This window comes from Ochotona princeps, chromosome 10 (genome assembly GCF_030435755.1).
Source record: "Ochotona princeps isolate mOchPri1 chromosome 10, mOchPri1.hap1, whole genome shotgun sequence".
Lineage (NCBI taxonomy): Eukaryota > Metazoa > Chordata > Mammalia > Lagomorpha > Ochotonidae > Ochotona > Ochotona princeps.
The window spans coordinates 9,893,070-9,912,486 of record NC_080841.1 but is presented as its reverse complement, the minus strand read 5'-3'; the positions used below and the strand labels follow the sequence as shown (position 1 = coordinate 9,912,486).

Sequence of the window (19,417 nt, the reverse complement as noted above, 5' to 3'; positions counted from 1 at the left end):
CCTTTTTCAAAACTCTCCTCATTGAGAGATTAGAAGATTCTTTGAAAGATCACTTTTAAGATGTTGGAAATTTCTATGTCTTTTGTGTTTAGTCAACCAAGGAAATCCTGTATATTGTCTGCTTGTTTATTGCAGTGTGTATTATCACCGTGGAACACACTGATGTAAAACCATGGACTGAGTGAGGCTCGCCTGGGGGTTTTTCCATGTTTTGCCTCTGTTTTGAACAGAGAGACTCCCTGTTCTCATTACTGCTTCAAAGCACTTTTTTTTTTTTGTAATGAGAATAAATTCCCCCTCAAACACTCCTCATAGATAACCACAAATACAGGACACTCTAATTTTTTATTAGCAAGTGATGTGAAAAACATAATTTTCCTTATAATTTTACTAAGAATTTTCAAGAGGTAGAAAGATCTTACATAACTACCTCCCTCTGAAGTCATCTTTCAAAACCAATTACTTATAGGCTAAACCATTTTCACGTAGTGTGGCGATTTAAGACGAAAGTAGTAGGGTCACTAAGTCAACAGCTTTGTTTAAAAAGTTAATTATTTTCCCAGGTTTGAAAAAATAAAGAACAAGTGCCTGGTGTATTGGCTTCCCCTGCATCTATCGGTTAGGACACTCAGCATCTCCACGGTCAATATTAACCTCGGGGGTCACTGCGTCTGGAAGCCAGTCAGAATGAAGCCGCATCTGTTTGTTATTTTGTCTATGTAGTAAAAATATTGCCTCAGGTCAATTAAATTTTTCTTCAGAAAGTGAATATTGCCTCAGCACAATTTCCTCCTTTAAAAAAAAATTGCCAAACAACTTGCCACTCTACTTAAAATATTACATGGAGCTACGAGATGCCATACCTCATTGTCAAACAGAGCCACGATTTGTAATGAGTACTGTGGTTGGGGGAGCTTGTGACTAGTTTCTAATAATTCTTGGTCATTTGAACATGGCCTAGGGTTTGGCCAAGACTGGTTTTAATTTTACTTCATAGAAAGCAGGGAAGACTATTTACCAAATGTCCTTCTTGAGCTTACTCTGCAATCTTGGAGTAAATTACAGCTCAGCTTCAATGCTGTACGTAATGAACACCCCACAGACTTTTTAATGCATGATAATGGCAACAGAAACCAAACAGGTATGCATTGTCATCAATTGCCATCTACAGAATAACACTGAAAATTAAGAATTTTGAAGTATGTTGCAAAACGTGATTGGTTAGAAACATTATATCAACTCTACAGCATCTACCAAGTGCTACTATTGTTATTTTCCCTCCCTCCCTTCCTTCCTCCCTCCTTCCTTCCTCCCTCCTTCCTTCCTCCCGCCCTCCTTCTCTTCCTTTCTTCTCCCCCTTATCTTTTCTTTTACTTAGAACACATAAGCAGGGCCCGGAGCAGTAGCTTAGCAGGTAAAGTGCCTTTCTTGCACTCGCTGGGATCCCATATGGGCACCAGTTCATATCCCGGAGGTCGCACTTCCCATCCAGCTCCCTGCTTGTGGCCTAGGAAATCAGTTGAGGATGGCACAAAGCCTTGGGACCCCCACACCGTCATGGGAGACCTGGAGGAAATTACAGGCTTAGCTCTGGCTGTTGCAGCCACTTAGGGACTGAATTAGCAGATGGAAAATCTTACTGTCTCTCCTCCTATCTGTGTATTTGAATTTCCAATGAATAAACAAACAAGCAAACACATAAGCAGTACATTTCCCCTTCCAATACACTTCAGGAAATGATATCTCAGAGTAAAGTGAGTGCTAGACCTAAGCATGATTCTAGAGTGAGCATAAATTGTGGAGAGCAGGAAGTGACTATAATAACGTGCTTGTACATAGCACTGATAGCTTCACACCAGAAACTTCTTTATCTCTCAATACTATTTCTTTCAATAGGATTCATGATACATTTCTGATATTCAGTGAGTGTTAAATTATCATGGCATCTGCTAAACAGCAAGATGAAAATTCACTGGGTTGGGAACTATGGGCCTATTACTTCTCTACATGAGTGAAATCCTTGCATGTCCTTTGAATCCATTCAAAACTAACTCACACACATTACTCCCCTTTCCCTGGCTCTCCTCAGCGGCAATCAGCAGCAGAAGTCCTAAGGGGTCATTGCTGCTTGTGCAGCGACTGTTCCGCTTGGACACACAATGCTTGCAGGTGCCCCACCTTCTCTCACCTCTCAGGCAGTCGGGGCCTGTGTAAGGCCTGTAGCAATCACACTGGTAACCAAGCCACAGGTTGGTGCAGTGTCCTCTGTTGTGACAAGGGTGGCTTTCACACCAGTCCTTTCTCACACAACCTGCCTTGATGTTCAGTGATGAGCCATGTGAAATGTTCTCCGAGGTAATGTGAATTGAATCAATTTTAATGTCTTGGAAACAGCCTACAAAGGAAGGTGTGGATGGTATATCAGAGATGTTAAGTAGTGTGATGATACTGTTGACAGCTCCCACTGGAAAACCACCTAAAAAGGAGTTGTGTGAAGCACATATTGACTGATCCCTTTGAAACGGAGAAGGAGCTGTAGCAACGCACCCATCTTCACACGAGTCCTCCATTAAGGTAAGGGTCACATTCTCTGCAAAAGTGACCTCCACGGAATGCCATGCCCCATCGCTGGTGTTGCAGGCAATGTACAGGAGTACCCTGGACTCATGACCGACTTGGACTAGCAAATGAAGAAAGCCATTCAGGAGCTCCAACATTGCAAACATGTCCTTGTTACCCTGGAGAAGCAGAATCGTCATCAATTGGACAGTCTGAAACCTGAGGGCCATGGTGCACTCTGAACCCTTGGTTGCATCTGAGCCACCTGTGATCCACAGGAAGCCATTGCCCTCAAATGACAGCGTGGTGATGGTTTCACACAACGATCCTGTGTAGCCAGATGGACATCGGCAGCTGAATCCATGCTGATCATTTTGGAAATGAGGAATGCAAATTCCATTGTTTAGGCATTGGTGGTGGGTACAGCCGAGGAGTATGTCAGAACAGTCTTTTCCTCCATAAAATGCTCCAGAAAGATGATCAGATGGACATCGGCAAGTGTAACTCCCAGGCAAGTTATCACAAGTACCACCGTTCTGGCAAGGGTTCAAAGAGCATTCATTGATGTCCTCTTCACAGTGTACTCCTGTTGAACAACAAAGAATAGGTTATAGCTATGTATATACATATTTACATGTACATATACATATATAAAATATATAGATTGGAAAGGCAGTTTCTTTTTTTTTTTTAAAGATTTATTCATTTTATTACAGCCGGATATACAGAGAGAGGAGGAGAGACAGAGAGGAAGATCTTCCGTCCGATGATTCACTCCCCAAGTGAGCCGCAACGGGCCGGTGCGCGCCGATCCGAAGCCGGAAACAGGAACCTCTTCCAGGTCTCCCACGCGGGTGCAGGGTCCCAATGCATTGGGCCGTCCTCGACTGCTTTCCCAGGCCACAAGCAGGGAGCTGGATGGGAAGTGGAGCTGCCGGGATTAGAACCGGCGCCCATATGGGATCCCGGGGCTTTCAAGGCGAGGACTTTAGCCGCCAGGCCACGCCGCTGGGCCCGGAAAGGCAGTTTCAAGTAATTTTCAGGCATAATCTTGTTGAAGCACAGAGTTAACTCAAGTTTAGGAATGTAAGAGACTAGAATGCAGATAGCATTCAAAGAAAAGTGAAATGGATGATATAACCCCACATGGGTAATAAAAGAGAGGTGCAGTCATGGTACACTTTGTTCTAGAAATAGCAGGCCAAACCCCATGAGTACCTCAGATGCCATTACCACACACACCCACACACACACCCCATGGAATAGCATAAAAACAAAAAGGGGGGGGGGGCGGTGGCGTGGCCTAGCGGCTAAAATCCTCACCTAGAAAGCCCCGGGATCCCATATGGGCGCCGGTTCTAATCCCGGCAGCTCCACTTCCCATCCAGCTCCCTGCTTGTGGCCTGGGAAAGCAGTTGAGGACGGCCCAATGCATTGGGACCCTGTCCCCGCGTGGGAGACCTGGAAGAGGTTCCAGGTTCCTGGCATCGGATTGGCGCGCACTGGCCCGTTGCGGCTCACTTGGGGAGTGAATCATCGGATGGAAGATCTTCCTCTCTGTCTCTCCTCATCTGTGTATATCTGACTTTGTAAAAATAAATAAATCTTTAAAAAAACCAAAAACAAAAAGGGGGGCATGGCGGCGGGAAGCAGAACTATCTTTCTAGCTATGCATGATTTATTAGAGGGCTCCCTTCTCAGCTTATTGCATCCCAGGCTGCTGCGTTCACTGTATTCTACTTGGAATCGTCGCATCGGCTCTACTTCCCCGCAACTAACTCCTCAAAGCCAGGTTAACCAGGGGTAAGGCGAGCAGACAGACCTCGCCATGGAAGGTGTGTTCAGTGAAAAGACACCCTACTTCCTCCTCCCCTGTAATTCTGCGGTGACATCTATCCCACAACACACTCCTGCCTACAGTTTTTAATTCACCTTCTCTTATCCTTTCCCCTAATTCCAGGTCAAAGAAATATATATAATATCCAATAAGAAAATTAGTAACATTCATATATTGAGGATAGGAAGAACATGCTTTTCCAATGAAGTGAAAATGAATAACTGTGGAAACAAAAACTGACAAATGCATAAATCTAGTTTGCCCCACACTTTCTTCTGCATGATCATACAGAGAATCACCAAAACCTTCTAAGATTTCCAAGGCATAAATTTTCAGTTCCTTTTCACAGAAGAAGTGGAGGTTTAGAAAAACTGAAGCTTAAATTCCAAAGGACTTCTACATTTAAACTGGAAATTAACTAGGATTTTAAATTCCAATATGAAATTAGTTTATAGTTTACATAGTATTCACATTTATTATTATGAATGTACTGATTCTATTTGCCCACTTACCTCTATACATAAATCTCTGTGTTAAAAGTTGGATCTGAATTCCATCTAGGCTTTTTTTCAAAGACTTATTTATTATTGTTGGAAAAAGGAGATTTACAGAGAGAAAGAGGGACAGAGAGAAAGGTCTTCCATCTGCTGGCTCACTCCCTAAATGGCCGTGTTGGCCAGAGCTGAGGTGAAGCAAAGCCAGCATCCAGGAGCTTCTTCTATGTTTCCCACATGGGTGCAGGGTCCCAAGGTGCTGGACCATCCTGTACTAACTTCCTAGGCTACAAACGGAGTTGGAGGTGAAGTGGAGCAGCTGGGACACAAACCGACACTCATGGGATCCTGGCACAAGCAAGGCTAAGATTTAGCTACTGGCATTGCACCAGGCCCCCGACTAGGTTTATGACCTGGAACAAGCTATGTTGTCCTGAGCTACAAGCAAAGCAAAACTCTTTTTTTCTTTTTTTTTTACTTTCACATCACCTATAAACAGAGGTAATGGGAATAATGTCCTGAATGAGGATTAAAATCTCCAGAAAATCTTCATAAGTTTTTCTGATTACATTTCAAATAGTGTCACAATCACCCACTGAACACTGAAGTGGAGCTGGCAGTGATGCAGCCGGTTAAGCCGTCCTAACAATGCTGGCATCACATAGGATAGTGCCAATTCAAGTCCTCCTGGTTACTCTGCTTCCCATGCAGCTTCCAGAATATACTTCAGAGAGGGCACTGGTAGGATGGCCCAAGTGCTGGGGCCCCTGTTACCTGCAGGGGACACCAGGATAGTACTTCTGGCTCCTTGCATGGACATTACTGTTGTATTTGGGGAGTGAACTAACAGATGGAAGTGTCTCTCCATGTCTCTCCTCAGCCTTCTCGATTTCTCTGCTTCTCAAATACTTTGTAAAAAAACCTGTAGTCATCAGAACAGCCCGGCACATGTAGTGATCTAAAGTCTCAGTTCAATTTAGAATTCAATCTTTTTTGTCTGCTGAGCCAATTTCAGGCTGTCTTGAAGGAAGATCTAGATGACCACTCTTGTTTTTCCTGTTATTCCATGATCTCCACCCTCAAATGAAAAGTGTGGCTCCTAAGAGACAAGAGTTTGTGGAGAAGAGTGACAAAGAGGTTTCATCTGGATGGTGCTGCAGTCATAGGATGTTCCCTGCTACTCAAGGTCCCAGGTTTCTGCTCTGTGCTGCAGCCAGGACCCACTGCCTGACCTGAGGGGTGGCAAGCATCACCTCTTCTTTGCTCAGTTCCATTACTACTGCTTTACTCCCATTTATGATTTATTCACCAAGTCCCTGTTGGAGTTCCCTTGGATTCTGACAGAGATCTTTTTTGAAAAATCCCTTGAACATCGACTGTCCACCAATAAGCTTGCACTGACTTCTCCAGCCGGGTCTCCGGGCCACAGAGCTTTCATCAGGAGCCAGGAGGAATCCAGCAGAGCCCTTCCCTCTGTTTCCTGCTGCCCTTCCATCTGAGGACTCCTCAGGCAGGTGGAGAATCCAGCCTGCCCTGCTGCCCCCTCTACTTCCTGCCAAGGTCGGGAGACCCTGGAGTTGTCCCTGCAGCTACGCTCACACTGCTTGGCATTGGAACACACAGGTCAACTCTAAATCAGAGCTAGATTCCAAATCAGAGCTGTGACTCAACACAGAAGCAACTCAATCCAAAGCAGTTTCTAAAGGTCCATGAATTCAAACTGCTCCCAAGAACTTCACATAACTTAGAAAGCAGTGTCAGCTTTTCTTGAAGCCAATTATTATTTTTTTTAAGAGATTTATCCATTTCTACTGGAAAGTCAGATACACAGATAGGAAGATCCTCTGTCCGCTGACCCACTCCCCAAGTGGCCACAATGACTGCAGCTGAGCTGACCCAAAGCCAGGAGCCAAGAGCCTCTTCTGAGTCTTCCACACCAGCACAGGGTCCCAAGGATCTGGGCCGTCCTCGACTATTTTCCCAAGCCACAAGCAGGGAGCTGGATGGGAAGCGGGGCCACCCAGAAATGAACCGGTGCCCACAGAGATTCCCAGCATACATAAGGTGAGGACTCTAGCCGCTAGGCTATCACACCAGATCTGAAGCTAATTATTTTTATTTTGATGTTCTGCATTTCGGTCTCATATTCACTTTGGGGCCTGACAGCAACCACATCTTTATCCCTTCATTAGAACTTCAGGTGACCATTCTCTCAAATTTGCAAAATACCTACTCTGTCCCACCCTCAGAGAGTTGCAGAGAAGAAAACACACACTTGGACTCAGTCTATTTACAATATCACGGAATGACAAAATGTGTGTGTGTGTGAAACCTCATTGCACAAAGAAGTTTCCATTGAATGTAGCTAATATGTGAGGGTCAGATTCAGAAACATCGAAGAATATTAAGTAGTTCAGGGAAAACATGGAATGAGAGATGGTAGGTCCTTACAAACGAAAACTCAATATTATCAATTAGATTAAAAAGCAGCACTGATTGCATACCTCTCATGTAAGAAGCACCATGGCCAGCACGGAGTAGCATTAGTGCTTTCTTCGGGGAGTTTAATGGAAGTAAGACCATCTGTGGGACACTAAGTGACCATAAGCCAGAGCCAAGCTGAAGAGGTGTCACTGCACAGAATGCCATGGAATCTCTCTGTAATGTCAAGCATGGAAGCAACAGCTGCTGCAGAGCCCCCTGGGGACTTGAAGCTCTTGATTGGGTTTGGGAAGGCGCTGTATAGATAGGTCCAGGTTTTCAAGTACAGACCAGGTTGATGAAGAAGACACCAGGTGCAGAAATTGGTGAATCAACAGAAAGTTTTTATGTGGAAAAGCTTAAAGCATTGGGAGTTGGCAGTGAGTCTTGCAATCTGGTCACCATAGAGGATTTATGTTGGGAAACCAAGTCAGAGGTTGGAAGTAGCCAGACAAGAGGAGATCTAGGAACTTACAAGATTTTTACTCTTTTACTTTCTTTTGATTATTTAACTTATTTATTATATGGCAGCAGGAAGTAATGGGTAGCTGATGAATAAAAGGCCTATATGAATTCATCTGATCAATCCCACAGAAATATGTATCGCAGAGGGAAACTGGCAGCTACCAGATACAGGAAGATCAGTGAGGCAGCTATTAAAGTGACCCACATATAACATTATTAGGGCCTGGAAAAAGGTCTTTCCTTCCTTATAACTTACTACACTTTTCTTCTGTTTATCTTTGGTCAGCAAAACATGCACACACCAGTACTTTCTTTACAATGTGCTTGCTGCATTATCTCCAGTACATGCAGTTGATCTCTCACAAAATAATGTAATACTTGATTATCCACTTAAATATAAACAGTGGCCAGTTTTAAATACTCTGCTCATTAAAAGAAAGCAAAAAGTCCATATGAAGATTAAAAGTCTGAGGAATGAAAACCACAGTTAGGAACAATAAACAATGATTTATGCTAAGCCCTGACTTAAAGTTTACTGACATCAACAAAATAAAATAAGGTCAAATGTATCCCTTTGATGAACATAGAAAACCAAGGATTGGAAAAAAAGATAGAAATGTTTTTGTTGGTTATTTGATTCGCTGGGTAAAAACAGATCTGCTGCCAATCAAAATAAAAGGATTGGTGGACATGATGAGATTAACATGACAGTCACTCTTCTTATTTTTGCTAATTATGAATTGATTGTGTTCAAGTTCTTATAACATGAGCTACATTACTTAAAGATATTGTTTTTTATGTAAAATCAATTCATTTAAGTAGCTGAAAGCTGTTTTTTTCTAAAATTCATTTCAACATCAGATTCTATTATAATACTGTGCTTCCCAGAGTAATCATGTTGGTGAGAGTTTTTTTTTTAACCATCTGGTATATTTTGTGTATTCATCAGAATAAACTGTACAGGTTTCATCAAAAGTTAACAGAAAAATTTGAGTCAGGAAGTGTTTCAGTCTAAAAATGTTTTAACATCTATATAGCTTTTTTCACAATTCAAGTATTCCAGCAATTTTTGAACACCACTCATGTTAATGAATAGCAAAAACACATAAATAGACGAACTATATGAATTTTAGTATCGATATCATTTGCTAAGAGAATGACTTTTTCATAATTCTCACTTTATCAAAAGGCATAGCTAATGAATTAAGTTTAAAGTTGTAACTTCACCAACTTTCATACAAATAAACTTCTTATTGATCTGCCTTAATTGACTTGAGTATTTTCTTAATTTTCATAATGAGAAATCCAAGAAGACATTAATTTGAAAAACCAAGGACTCTTATCGCAACTGGACCTTTTGGCTAAGATCAAATGTAAGCATCTATTTTTCTTTACCTCAATTTTTTCATTCCATAGTAGAATGTAACAGTATTAAACATTAAAATGGTAAGTAAACATCTTTAAAACAATGATAACACATCTATTAGGTTATACAGGTAGTAAGAAAAGAATGAATTACCTATGAACATGGCCATTAAAATGTGAAAACCACTTGTCCTGATTCCAAACATCTCCTTGGGATAAAAAACAGAGGTGGCCTTCCAAACTTGCACTAGGTTGAAAGAACAGGAGTGGGTTTGTTCTTCAGCGGCACTTGCTGCCACTCAGGCAGCCAGTGTGAGGACTTATCCTTGACTCATTTCCCTCGAGAAGGATTAGGGAGGCTTACGGTAAGGCTCTTCTGGACTGCTTACCAGGCAGACTCTTCCAGTCATAGTTCCCTTCCCTACCTTCCGTGTGGTGCTTATATTATTGTATCACAGGAATGCTTATATTATTGTAGCACTAAACATGGACTCTCATATTGTGGGAAATGCAGGACAATGTGTTAACTCTCTCATAAGAGATTTCCTGGAATTTACTTAATCAGAGCAACAAGGAGAAATAGAACCCCTAGCGAGAACCAGGATTTCCCTATTACTGAAAATTAGGTCATGATTTTATTTTTCTGCATAATGGAAGATATATATATATATATATATATATATATATGTATATATATATATCTTTCTATTTTGCTTTTGAGTAATGACTCAGAAATTCATGGAAACTTTAAATCTATCTAATGTCAAAGCAGAGTTTATAAAGGAGAGAAAAATCAAGGGCGAAGAACAGAGGCGTCCATCAAGTGAGACTGAGGCCAGAGTTACGTATTGTCCTCTGTCTCTGCAGGTACTGCATCCGCAGTTTTAAAATGTTCTCTACTGAATAGGTAACTGACTGACCTGTTAACTTCTTTGGAAATACACACTTACGGTGGTGTGGCATCCAAACTTTGAATGGCAGTGAGACTGTCAGGGTGAATGACAAAATGTCGGACAAAAGAAGCAACAGTCTCACTCTCTAACCCAAAAGTTTATCCTATAATTTCTTTTACTATAAAAGGAAGAGATAAAAAAACATAATTTCCACTAGAAAAAGCTAATATGAATAGTGAATTTGCTTAAAATTACAGCACTAGAGAAAATTTTGGAGGAAATGAAGGTACTTACAACCAAGGAGAGAGCAGATTTCAAAACACATCTGAAAAGACCTCATGTCCTCAAGGGCCCATGCCAGGAAAGTGCTGCACCTGCTTTCACCAGTGAGAGCAGGTAGAAATGATGAGATGCTGCTATTGATGGTGAGTCTGGTAGCAGCCGCAGTCAGTGGCTACATACCTTGGGAAGCAGATATGCTTGCTGACATTGAAGATGTGCAAATTCAAAAAGGACTATCTTTCAGCCTGGATATTACAACAAAAATATAAGAAAATGTGAGCTTTGGTGTTCAGGGGCTTCTACCAATGTTCTGAACCCCGAGATTTTGCCGAAAATTCTAAATACGGGTATGCTTCATGCATTTTTCACTAGACAATGTCAGTAAAGAATCTGTAAGTGGGAAACATACCAAATAGAGTAAAATCTAACAGCTTCTTAATTCTGTGACCGTTTTTCACATCTGAAAAAAAAAAAAGGGAGGAAGAAACAATAACGTCCCTAGAGGGCTGCTGCATGGATGAAATGATGGAAAGTTCCAAGTCACAGTGAGTGCTTATACATGGCACTGGACTTGCCATAATGGCCTTCTCTCATTTGGTTTGCTTAAGCGAATAGTAAGTTGTGCTCTCCCCCTATAGATTACAGTAAATCTCGCCTTTTTGGAGGTGATTCAGTACATGAGAAGTCCTGTCAAAGTTCAAGGAAAACGCAGGTTATGAAAAAACTGTTTACAGTTTGAATGTCAAAATAAGCTTGTGTCTTCATTGCATTTTCAGTGTATTTTTGTTTCTCCTCATGGGTGCTCTGAATGCTCTGAAAGTAATAAACTGTCAGGCTTGTTTGAAAAAAAGTCCATGTTTACAAATGGAGATTGTAAAGCTTATTAACTACATTGTCACGCCAAAATTCATCATTATTTTAGACTCTATTAAATAAGCTTGTTTATAAAAATGTCAGCACCAGTAGAATAGCATTAGGAAAGGAAAAGGAATGCGTATTTCTGTAATAAGAAATGACAGCTGATAACTTCATCATTAACAGAAGGAATCCTGACCGAGTTCCCCACCTGGATCATGTGTCATGGTTTAGGCATTACCTACACAGGTATTATTCATGCCAAAAAATTCTACCTTTATTTCACAGAGGGAAAAACTGAGCCAAGTTTTGGTTGGTATTATTTTGTCAAATTCCTGGATAGAGCATTTCTGTATACAACACGTTGTCTTGAAGGAAAATTATACACTGAGATAACATAAGATAACATTAAAAGGAGAGAAGTTTAGAGTTACAGAAAATAGAAATGAAGTCACTTTCAGAGCAGCATTGAACAATCATCAGTAGCATAAACAGAAACGTGCATGCAACATTAAACTCTGGAAATGCAAGAAAATCTGAAGGATTTTTGAAATATTTTAATCTGAAGCGATTAAAATTAAATTTCTGACAAGAATTATAAAAATGTGTTATGTTGAAAGCTCTTTTATGTGAGCCACTCCAATCTTCAATTATGTCAGAAAAATGTGGTGTTACTGTTGGTCATTTACCTTGTGTGTCAAGATTGTGTGTTTGTGCATAGCCTAAGCATGGATAACCTATGCATTCCTTTGTCTTCTTTATTATTATACATAATCAAATTGTAATACAAAAAAACCTGTATACACAATCTCCAGGCATTCTATTTATTCAGCAGCATATGGTTGTTCAGATGAAAAATACTGAGCCCAAAGGAAGATTTCATCCAGTCCATTGTGTGAAAAATATTCTAGTATCTTCAAACGAAAGGCAAAATACCTGCAAAAAGCTTCACATCGTAGTTCTCCAATATGCTTGATTTTGCACTTCAAAAGTCACACTTTGAAGCTCACTGGATATAGGTAACTGATTTTTAGTTATTTTTATGGACGAACACATAGAAAGCACAGCATTGCACACGCTCGCTCTTGTTGACATTACTTTGAAAGTAATTTCAGAGAAATTCAACCCAGTTCCACCAGAGCTGTCCTAATGGGCTTTGATCAGTAAATCATCAGAAACAACACTGCTCCTGCTCAGTTCTTTTTTCTCTTTTTCTTGTCAAAAGTGAATGATTAACAACTCAAGTTGTGGTGAATTACCAAATTAGCTTTATGCTGGGTTGGATGTATTGTTATTCCAAGTGAGGTTTGCCTTCTCTGTGCCAAGGTAGGGATCGGCTTTGCATTCCATAATGGTGCTGGATATCATTTCTCAAAAACTTAGTATCATTTTCTTTTACACAGTACAAACATGGTGTCAAAGGCCATGTAAATTACTGACCTGGTAAGGTCTGAAATTCAAGGTCCCCTAAAATCTGTTTCTATTTATCTCCCAGAATTATTTGCCACCACCCAGTACAATATAGTCCGCATTAAAACATAATTTTGGGGTCCAACACGGTAGCCTAGCGGCTAAAGTCCTTGCCTTGAATGCACCAGGATCCCATATGGGCACCAGTTCTAATCTCGGTGGCCCTGCTTCCCATCCAGCTCCCTGCTTAAGGTCTGGGAAAACAGTTGAGGACGGCCCAAAGTCTTGGCACTCTGCACCCACATGGGAGACACAGAAGAGGCTCTGGGATACATGGAAGAGGCTCTGGGCTCCTGGCTTCAGATTGGCTCAGCTCCAGCCATTGCGGTTACTAGGGGAGTGAATCAGCTGACAGAAGATCTTCTCTGTCTCTCCTCCTCTCTGTGTATCTGACTTTGCAATAAAAATAAATAAATCTTAAAAAAACCCACATACTTTGGGTAGTTTAAATATTAACACACATTTAAAGTTTCCTCTCCTTTCCTTTGAATCGCTCCCTCTTTCCTTTTCCTCAAAGTCCTGTTTTGTGGGGTGAGCTCAGTGGGGGCTTCACCCTACTGGAAAGCCTTCCTTTGTTTGCATCTCTCACTTGTTTGTCTCTGAACAGCTGAGGTTTAACACAACAGAGGCCAACAGGGTCTGCACTGCATTGCTGTGGATCTGCAGAATTCCTCCTTCCGTCTTTATGTCATGTGCAGTATTACACACTATTACAGCACTACACACAGACAGTGTAATGCGCAGGTGCAATACTGCCATTCCCTTCCTAAATTAAAATGAGCATCCTGTGCAGGGATGAGACCAATGCATTGGAAAACAGCTCACATCCTCCTGCAATGAACCTGGGAACCTGAGGTTCACAGATACTGGAAGTATCTAGGGTTGAGTAATACAAATCTTAAAACAATGTCAAAACAGACATGAATAATTTTTTTTCTTCGGAGAGAATTTACAGTTCGATGCCTTAAAATTTAACACAGCAAACGGCTCTTGATGTAGGGAGCGTGGGTTTAAAGATGCAGATTGTTCAGGTGTGTCCCTAGAGGCCCTGCTTCTGCCGTCAGCACTGGGTCCAGATACTGCAATTCCTCAAGCACTCCTGGGAAATCCCGATAATAGGGTCCTCAGATGTGCATTAATATTTCAACAAATTGTCAAAGGGACACATGACATACACAAAAAAGTCAGAAACCCAAAATAAAGAAGGAAAGCTCTTAAAGACTCATATTTTATCTGCCCACGTAATAGCATCAGTTCAAGAACCTGACTTTTGACCATTTGGTTCTTGATGAAAGACCAAAATGTCTTGAAAACAACTATTTGACAACAATCTAACTGACCCTGGATTACAATATATTCTGCACATTAGCTGAAAGGAATTCATTGCGCCCTCTATAAAATAAAAAAGTTAAATATTTAATAAAGAATTTTTCTTCACAATTTATCCCTTGTTCTAATCTTTTATCCCTGTCAACCTCAGTACATTCTTAAGGTAAAAAAAGGGGGGGGGGTTGACATATTATAGCAAACGGAGCCTGAGTTGGCTTTTTTATTGCTTTCCATATATTAATTGGCAAGTCATTTTTAATAAAAATGGAAGAAGGGTGTGCCAGCTACAATTAGATGTGGTCCTACAGAGACCATTCACCTTCTTTGAATTTTAGTTTTGTCCGTAGCAAAAGAGAGCTAAGCACCTTTGTGCTTTCTGCACTGATTTATGAACATTCAACAAGATAATTTTTATCTAACTATTTTGGAAAATAGAAGGTAGAGGGTATTTAAGTATATGGTTATATGTTTTCCTAAATGCTATAAATTTGATATTTGATAAAAAAGAAAAAAATAGAGGTTCATTTAGTTTTTAAAATAATCTTTTAGTTGATTTGATCATTTGCAATATTGTTTATATTAGAGATGTATTCAATGTATAGGTATAAATTTTAAGAGATATTTAATTAAAATAAGAATATTGAGCTCATAACTTTTAAAAGATTTATTTGTTTGCAAGTCATAGACACACATACACAGATCTTCCACCTACTGTTTACTTTCCAAATGAGCATTAACAGCCCAGGATGAGCAAAGCCAAAGGCAAAACCAGAAGCCAGGAGCACCACCAGGATCTCCGTGTGGGCAGCAAAGACCCAGGCATTTAGGCTATCACATGCTGCTTTCCCAGGTACATCATCAGGGAGCTGGTTAGAATCAGAGCAACCAAGACTCAGACTGAACGATACGGATGTGAGCACTGAAAGCAGTGGCTTTGCTCACTGTGCCACAGTGCCTGACTCTGGAATTCATTATTAATGTTAGCCAGTGAATCAAGTAGGTACAATGTGCAGGCCAAGCTGCTAAATCTTTTGCATTGTTTATTTCTCACAACCTCATAGTGAAGTATTAAGTTGAGAAAGTTGAAATTTGGAAAGTATGTATAAAACTTGCCAAAAGTCACAGAATTAGAAACTGGCAGAGCCACAATATAAAATCATATCTGCTTTTGTGCAGACCATTTTGTTACATTCATTTTGTCACTGGTTTAGCTTTATACTGTTAATCAAAAATTAAGCTTGAAATGCATAAATAACAACATTCATGACTTTTAGCAAAGTCTCACCTGCAGCTTATTCCATTATCTATTTAGTAACTGTCTAAATCGTGTTTTATAATAATGCATATGTAGATGTACGTATAAAACAAAGACATGCAAAAGATGAGAATTAACAAAGTACTAAGAAATAAGACAACTTGCTCTATGAATTGAAGAACACACAAAGCCATAAAGCAAGAGTTGCTGAACTAAATAAAACTAATTTTAAACAAAGAGAGCAGTAACAGACACAGCGACTGACCTCACCTCACAAAGTCCACCACCCAAGGTCAAGGCACCAAGACCTGGTCTTATTACGCCACATGCCACAGTTGGGCTCAGAACCCTAGACCTGCACTAACAAGAGAGCCCGGCAGCAGCCACAAAGTTGTCTTTGAAAGGCAGTGTTCGTACTATTTTCCTTTTCTACTTAATTATTGTTTTGAAAGGTAGAGAGACAGAGAGAGACACCTGCAGCAGGTAGAGAGAACTTCTATCTGAAGTTTAATTTCTCAAATGCCCAGGCTAAAGTCATAAGCTAAGAATTGATTCTAGGGTCTCCACAGGCAGAGCGGGAGTCCAGGTACTGGTGACATCACCTGTTAACGTCCTGGGCATATCAGCAAGGAGCTGAATCAGAAGCACAGAGCACTGGAACCAGCCCTGGCTTATAGGATGCAAATGTTCCACACAGAAGATTAACACACTGTGTCCAATGCCACCCCCACCACACCCTGGGCACCTGAGCCGCTAGACCAAGCTTCTCCCTCACCTGCATTCTTGAGCTTTGTCTCCCAGTCTACTTTCAGAGATGGAAAAGTACAGGGAACAACAAGGCAGAAGTAGACTGAAGACTGTTGTTTATATATCACATCCCGCAAGTGCTATGGGAAATACTCACCTGAGAGGGAGAGCCTTAGCTGGAATCAGGGCCTGGTTTGCTTGTCCGTGAGACAGATGAGAACCTACTCTGGTTTAGTAGTATCAGAACAGATCATTACCAACTATCAACAAATGAACAGGAATTGTCTTCCCGCGGGAGATCCGAGACAGGGCTCTGCTATGCCCCGGAATACCCAATGAACAAGACCAGTGACAGATCACACATTTATTCTGTTGGCAAACATAGGGTGTGGCTGTCAGGTTGCTAAGGAAACAGATGAGAGAGAGAGAGAGATTCACCAAACAAACATCAGTCTGTAGTCATGTATGAGGATGATCTGATATCAAATGACACCTGCTTAATTAATAGCACGTATCGCCTAAGGAAAGGCATTATTGGGGCTGACTTCCAGACTCAACACAGCTGAGACTGAGGTGTCCACCCCCTCTTCACTCTATCACACCAAAGCCTATTTTCACAGTTACAGAGTGGCTACAGGTGACAATCGATCCATTGCTTTCTCTGTCTTTCAATAGGTTTTTCCTAAGGGAAAAAAATGAAAACATTCCTAGAAGCAAAAATTTGCTCATATTCTCTTCTAAGTGAATCAGTGGCAGAAAGGGAGAGGGACTAGGGTTAGTTACTCTGAAACTCAGGGTTAAGTCAACTGTTTCTACTGTGCCTGACACCTGGAAAAATGATCATTGAAGGCCCAGAATGCTTTGGGGAAGGAGTGGAGAGAGGATGAATCAGGTACACATGTTGTGTGCATACCTGGTGCTCCAAAAAAGAAAGGAGATACAACTCCAAAAAAACTAAAAGGAAAATCCCACAATGAAAGTAATAACAGACCAAGGAGAAGCTTTTAGACTGAACTATATTCATGATGATAGGAATAAAATACTACATTACCATGGAAATGAACTCAAAAGACACAGGGAAAAGAGTAAAATAAGGACACAGGGTGAGATTCAGCAATACAGAATACTGTGAAAAGCAAGAATAAATTCAAACTAAAGTAGCGATAATGTTATTAAAATCTGAATTGGGGCCCAGTGCGGTAGCCTAGCACCTGAAGTCCTCACCTTGCACCTGCCAGGATCCCATATGGGCACTGGTTCTAATCTCCGCAGTGCTGCTTCCCATTCAGCTCCCTGCGTGTGGCTGCGAAAGCAGCTTAAGAAGGCTCAGAGTCTGGGATCCCTGAACCCACCTGAGAGACACGGAAGAGGCTCTGGGCTCTGGGCTCTTGGCTGCAGGTTGACTTAACTCTGGCCATTGCGGCTACTTGGAAAGTGAATCAACGGACAGAAGATCTTCCTCTCTGTCTCTCCTCCTCTCTGTATATCTAATTTTTACAATAAAAATAAATCTTAAAAAAATTGGAATTGAACACAGAAAAATGACGAATTGATCCTGAAAATAATGAAAAATGTATGATCTAGGACTTGGTAATGTAGATGTGCTAGGTTAGTGAGAGTTCATTGAAGTACATACTATGATTTGATTAATTTTTACAAAATGTACTTTAACAATTTTTTTTTTAGATTTATTTTATTTTTATTACAAAGTCAGATATACTGAGAGGAGGAGAGACAGAGAGGAAGTGGAGCTGCCGGGATTAGAACCAGCGGCCATATGGGATCAAGGCGAGGACCTTAGCCACTAGGCCACACTGCCGAGCCCAACAATTTTTTAATACTACAGATAGAACGGTCATATTCTAGCCAATTTCAATGAAATAATGTATTCATGTTAAGAGATGGCAATAGTTAACCGCCAGGATGGGCCTATGGCACATCAGGTTAAGCTGCACTCAGCGCCGGGATACAGCAAATGCAACACGAAGAGGAAGTCTTGTAGCACTGACTGCTTACGCTAGAAAAGAGCAAAGTCGCAAATAGGCTTTCTCAGAGGCATCTCAGCAACCTAGAACATCAAGCCCCATGCCAGCAAAGGCAATATATAACAAAGGTCAGAACTACAACACATGAAATTGAAACAAAAAAACCTCAAAGGATCAATAAAACAAAATGCTGCGTTTCGAGAAAACAAGCAAAACAGGAAATCCTTTAGCCAGATGAACAGCAACAACAGAGCTCACACAAACTGAAAATGGAGATGGAAAATGAGACATCACAACCAAGACCACTGGAATACAAGGCGTCATTTTCAGGAATCGGAAAAACTATGTTAGTAAACATTGCTGGATAAATATAATCCACCCAAGTTACATCATGAAAATAAACACAATTTAACTGATCCTATAGCAAGCAATGGGACTGAAGCCTGGAGACAGGAATCACGGAAAAGTTCAGGCTCTGATGACTTACCATAAATTCAAACATTTCAAAACCAACACTTAAAAAAGGAACCAACTCGGGCCCGGTGGCGTGGCCTAGTGGCTAAAGTCCTCGCCTTGAACGCAACGGGATCCCATGTGGGCGCCGGTTCTAATCCCGGCAGCTCCACTTCCCATCCAGCTCCCTGCTTGTGGCCTGGGAAAGCAGTCGAGGACGGCTCAAAGCCTTGGGCTCCTGCACCCTTGTGGGACACCTGGAGGAGGTTCCAGGTTCCTGGCTTCGGATCGGTGCAGCACTGGCCGTTGCGCTCACTTGGGGAGTGAATCATCGCATGGAAGATCTTCCTCTCTGTCTCTCCTGTATATATATCCGCCTTTCCAATAAAAATAATAAATCTTAAAAAAAAAGGAACCAACTCCAACACTTTTCAAACTACCATAAATATTGAACAATATGGAACTGTAACACACTCGGCTCCTCTACAGCAAATTCAAAGAGCAAGAAAAGAAAACTACAGATCAATGACCTTACTGAAGATGGATGCAAAGAGTCTCAACAAAATGCTGGCAAGCTGACTGCAAAACCGTATCAAAAAGATAACACATCATGCCCAAGAGTGATTCATCCTTCATCCCTGAGACGCAAGGATGGCTCAACTCCCACAACTCAACAAATGCTAGCAGTCACATCAACACAATACAGAACAAAACACCGTGTGTCCTTCTCAACAATGTAGAGAAATCATGGAAGATTCAGCATTCTAGCACAAGAGCACTCCGTAAGTTATAGACAGAAGAAACATAACTTCAAAAGCACAAAGGCTATGTATAAAAAACCAACAGCCAGTATCATGATGAACAGGGAAAATCTAAAAGCATGTCTCCTCATGCCGGAACAAGATGAATATGTCTACTTTTCATCTCTCTTATTCGATAGAGTATTG

The 19,417-nt window shown here is 41.1% G+C and overlaps 1 protein-coding gene across 1 annotated transcript in view; it reads right to left on the bottom strand.

Annotated features, from left to right (window-relative positions):
• Positions 1 to 19,417, bottom strand: part of CRB1 (crumbs cell polarity complex component 1) — a 147,094-nt gene that overhangs the window by 58,294 nt on the left and 69,383 nt on the right. The window contains exon 7 of the mRNA XM_058669688.1: positions 2,189 to 3,145. Within this exon, the coding sequence (XP_058525671.1) occupies positions 2,189 to 3,145 (957 nt within the window). The remainder of the gene's footprint in view (positions 1 to 2,188; positions 3,146 to 19,417) is intronic.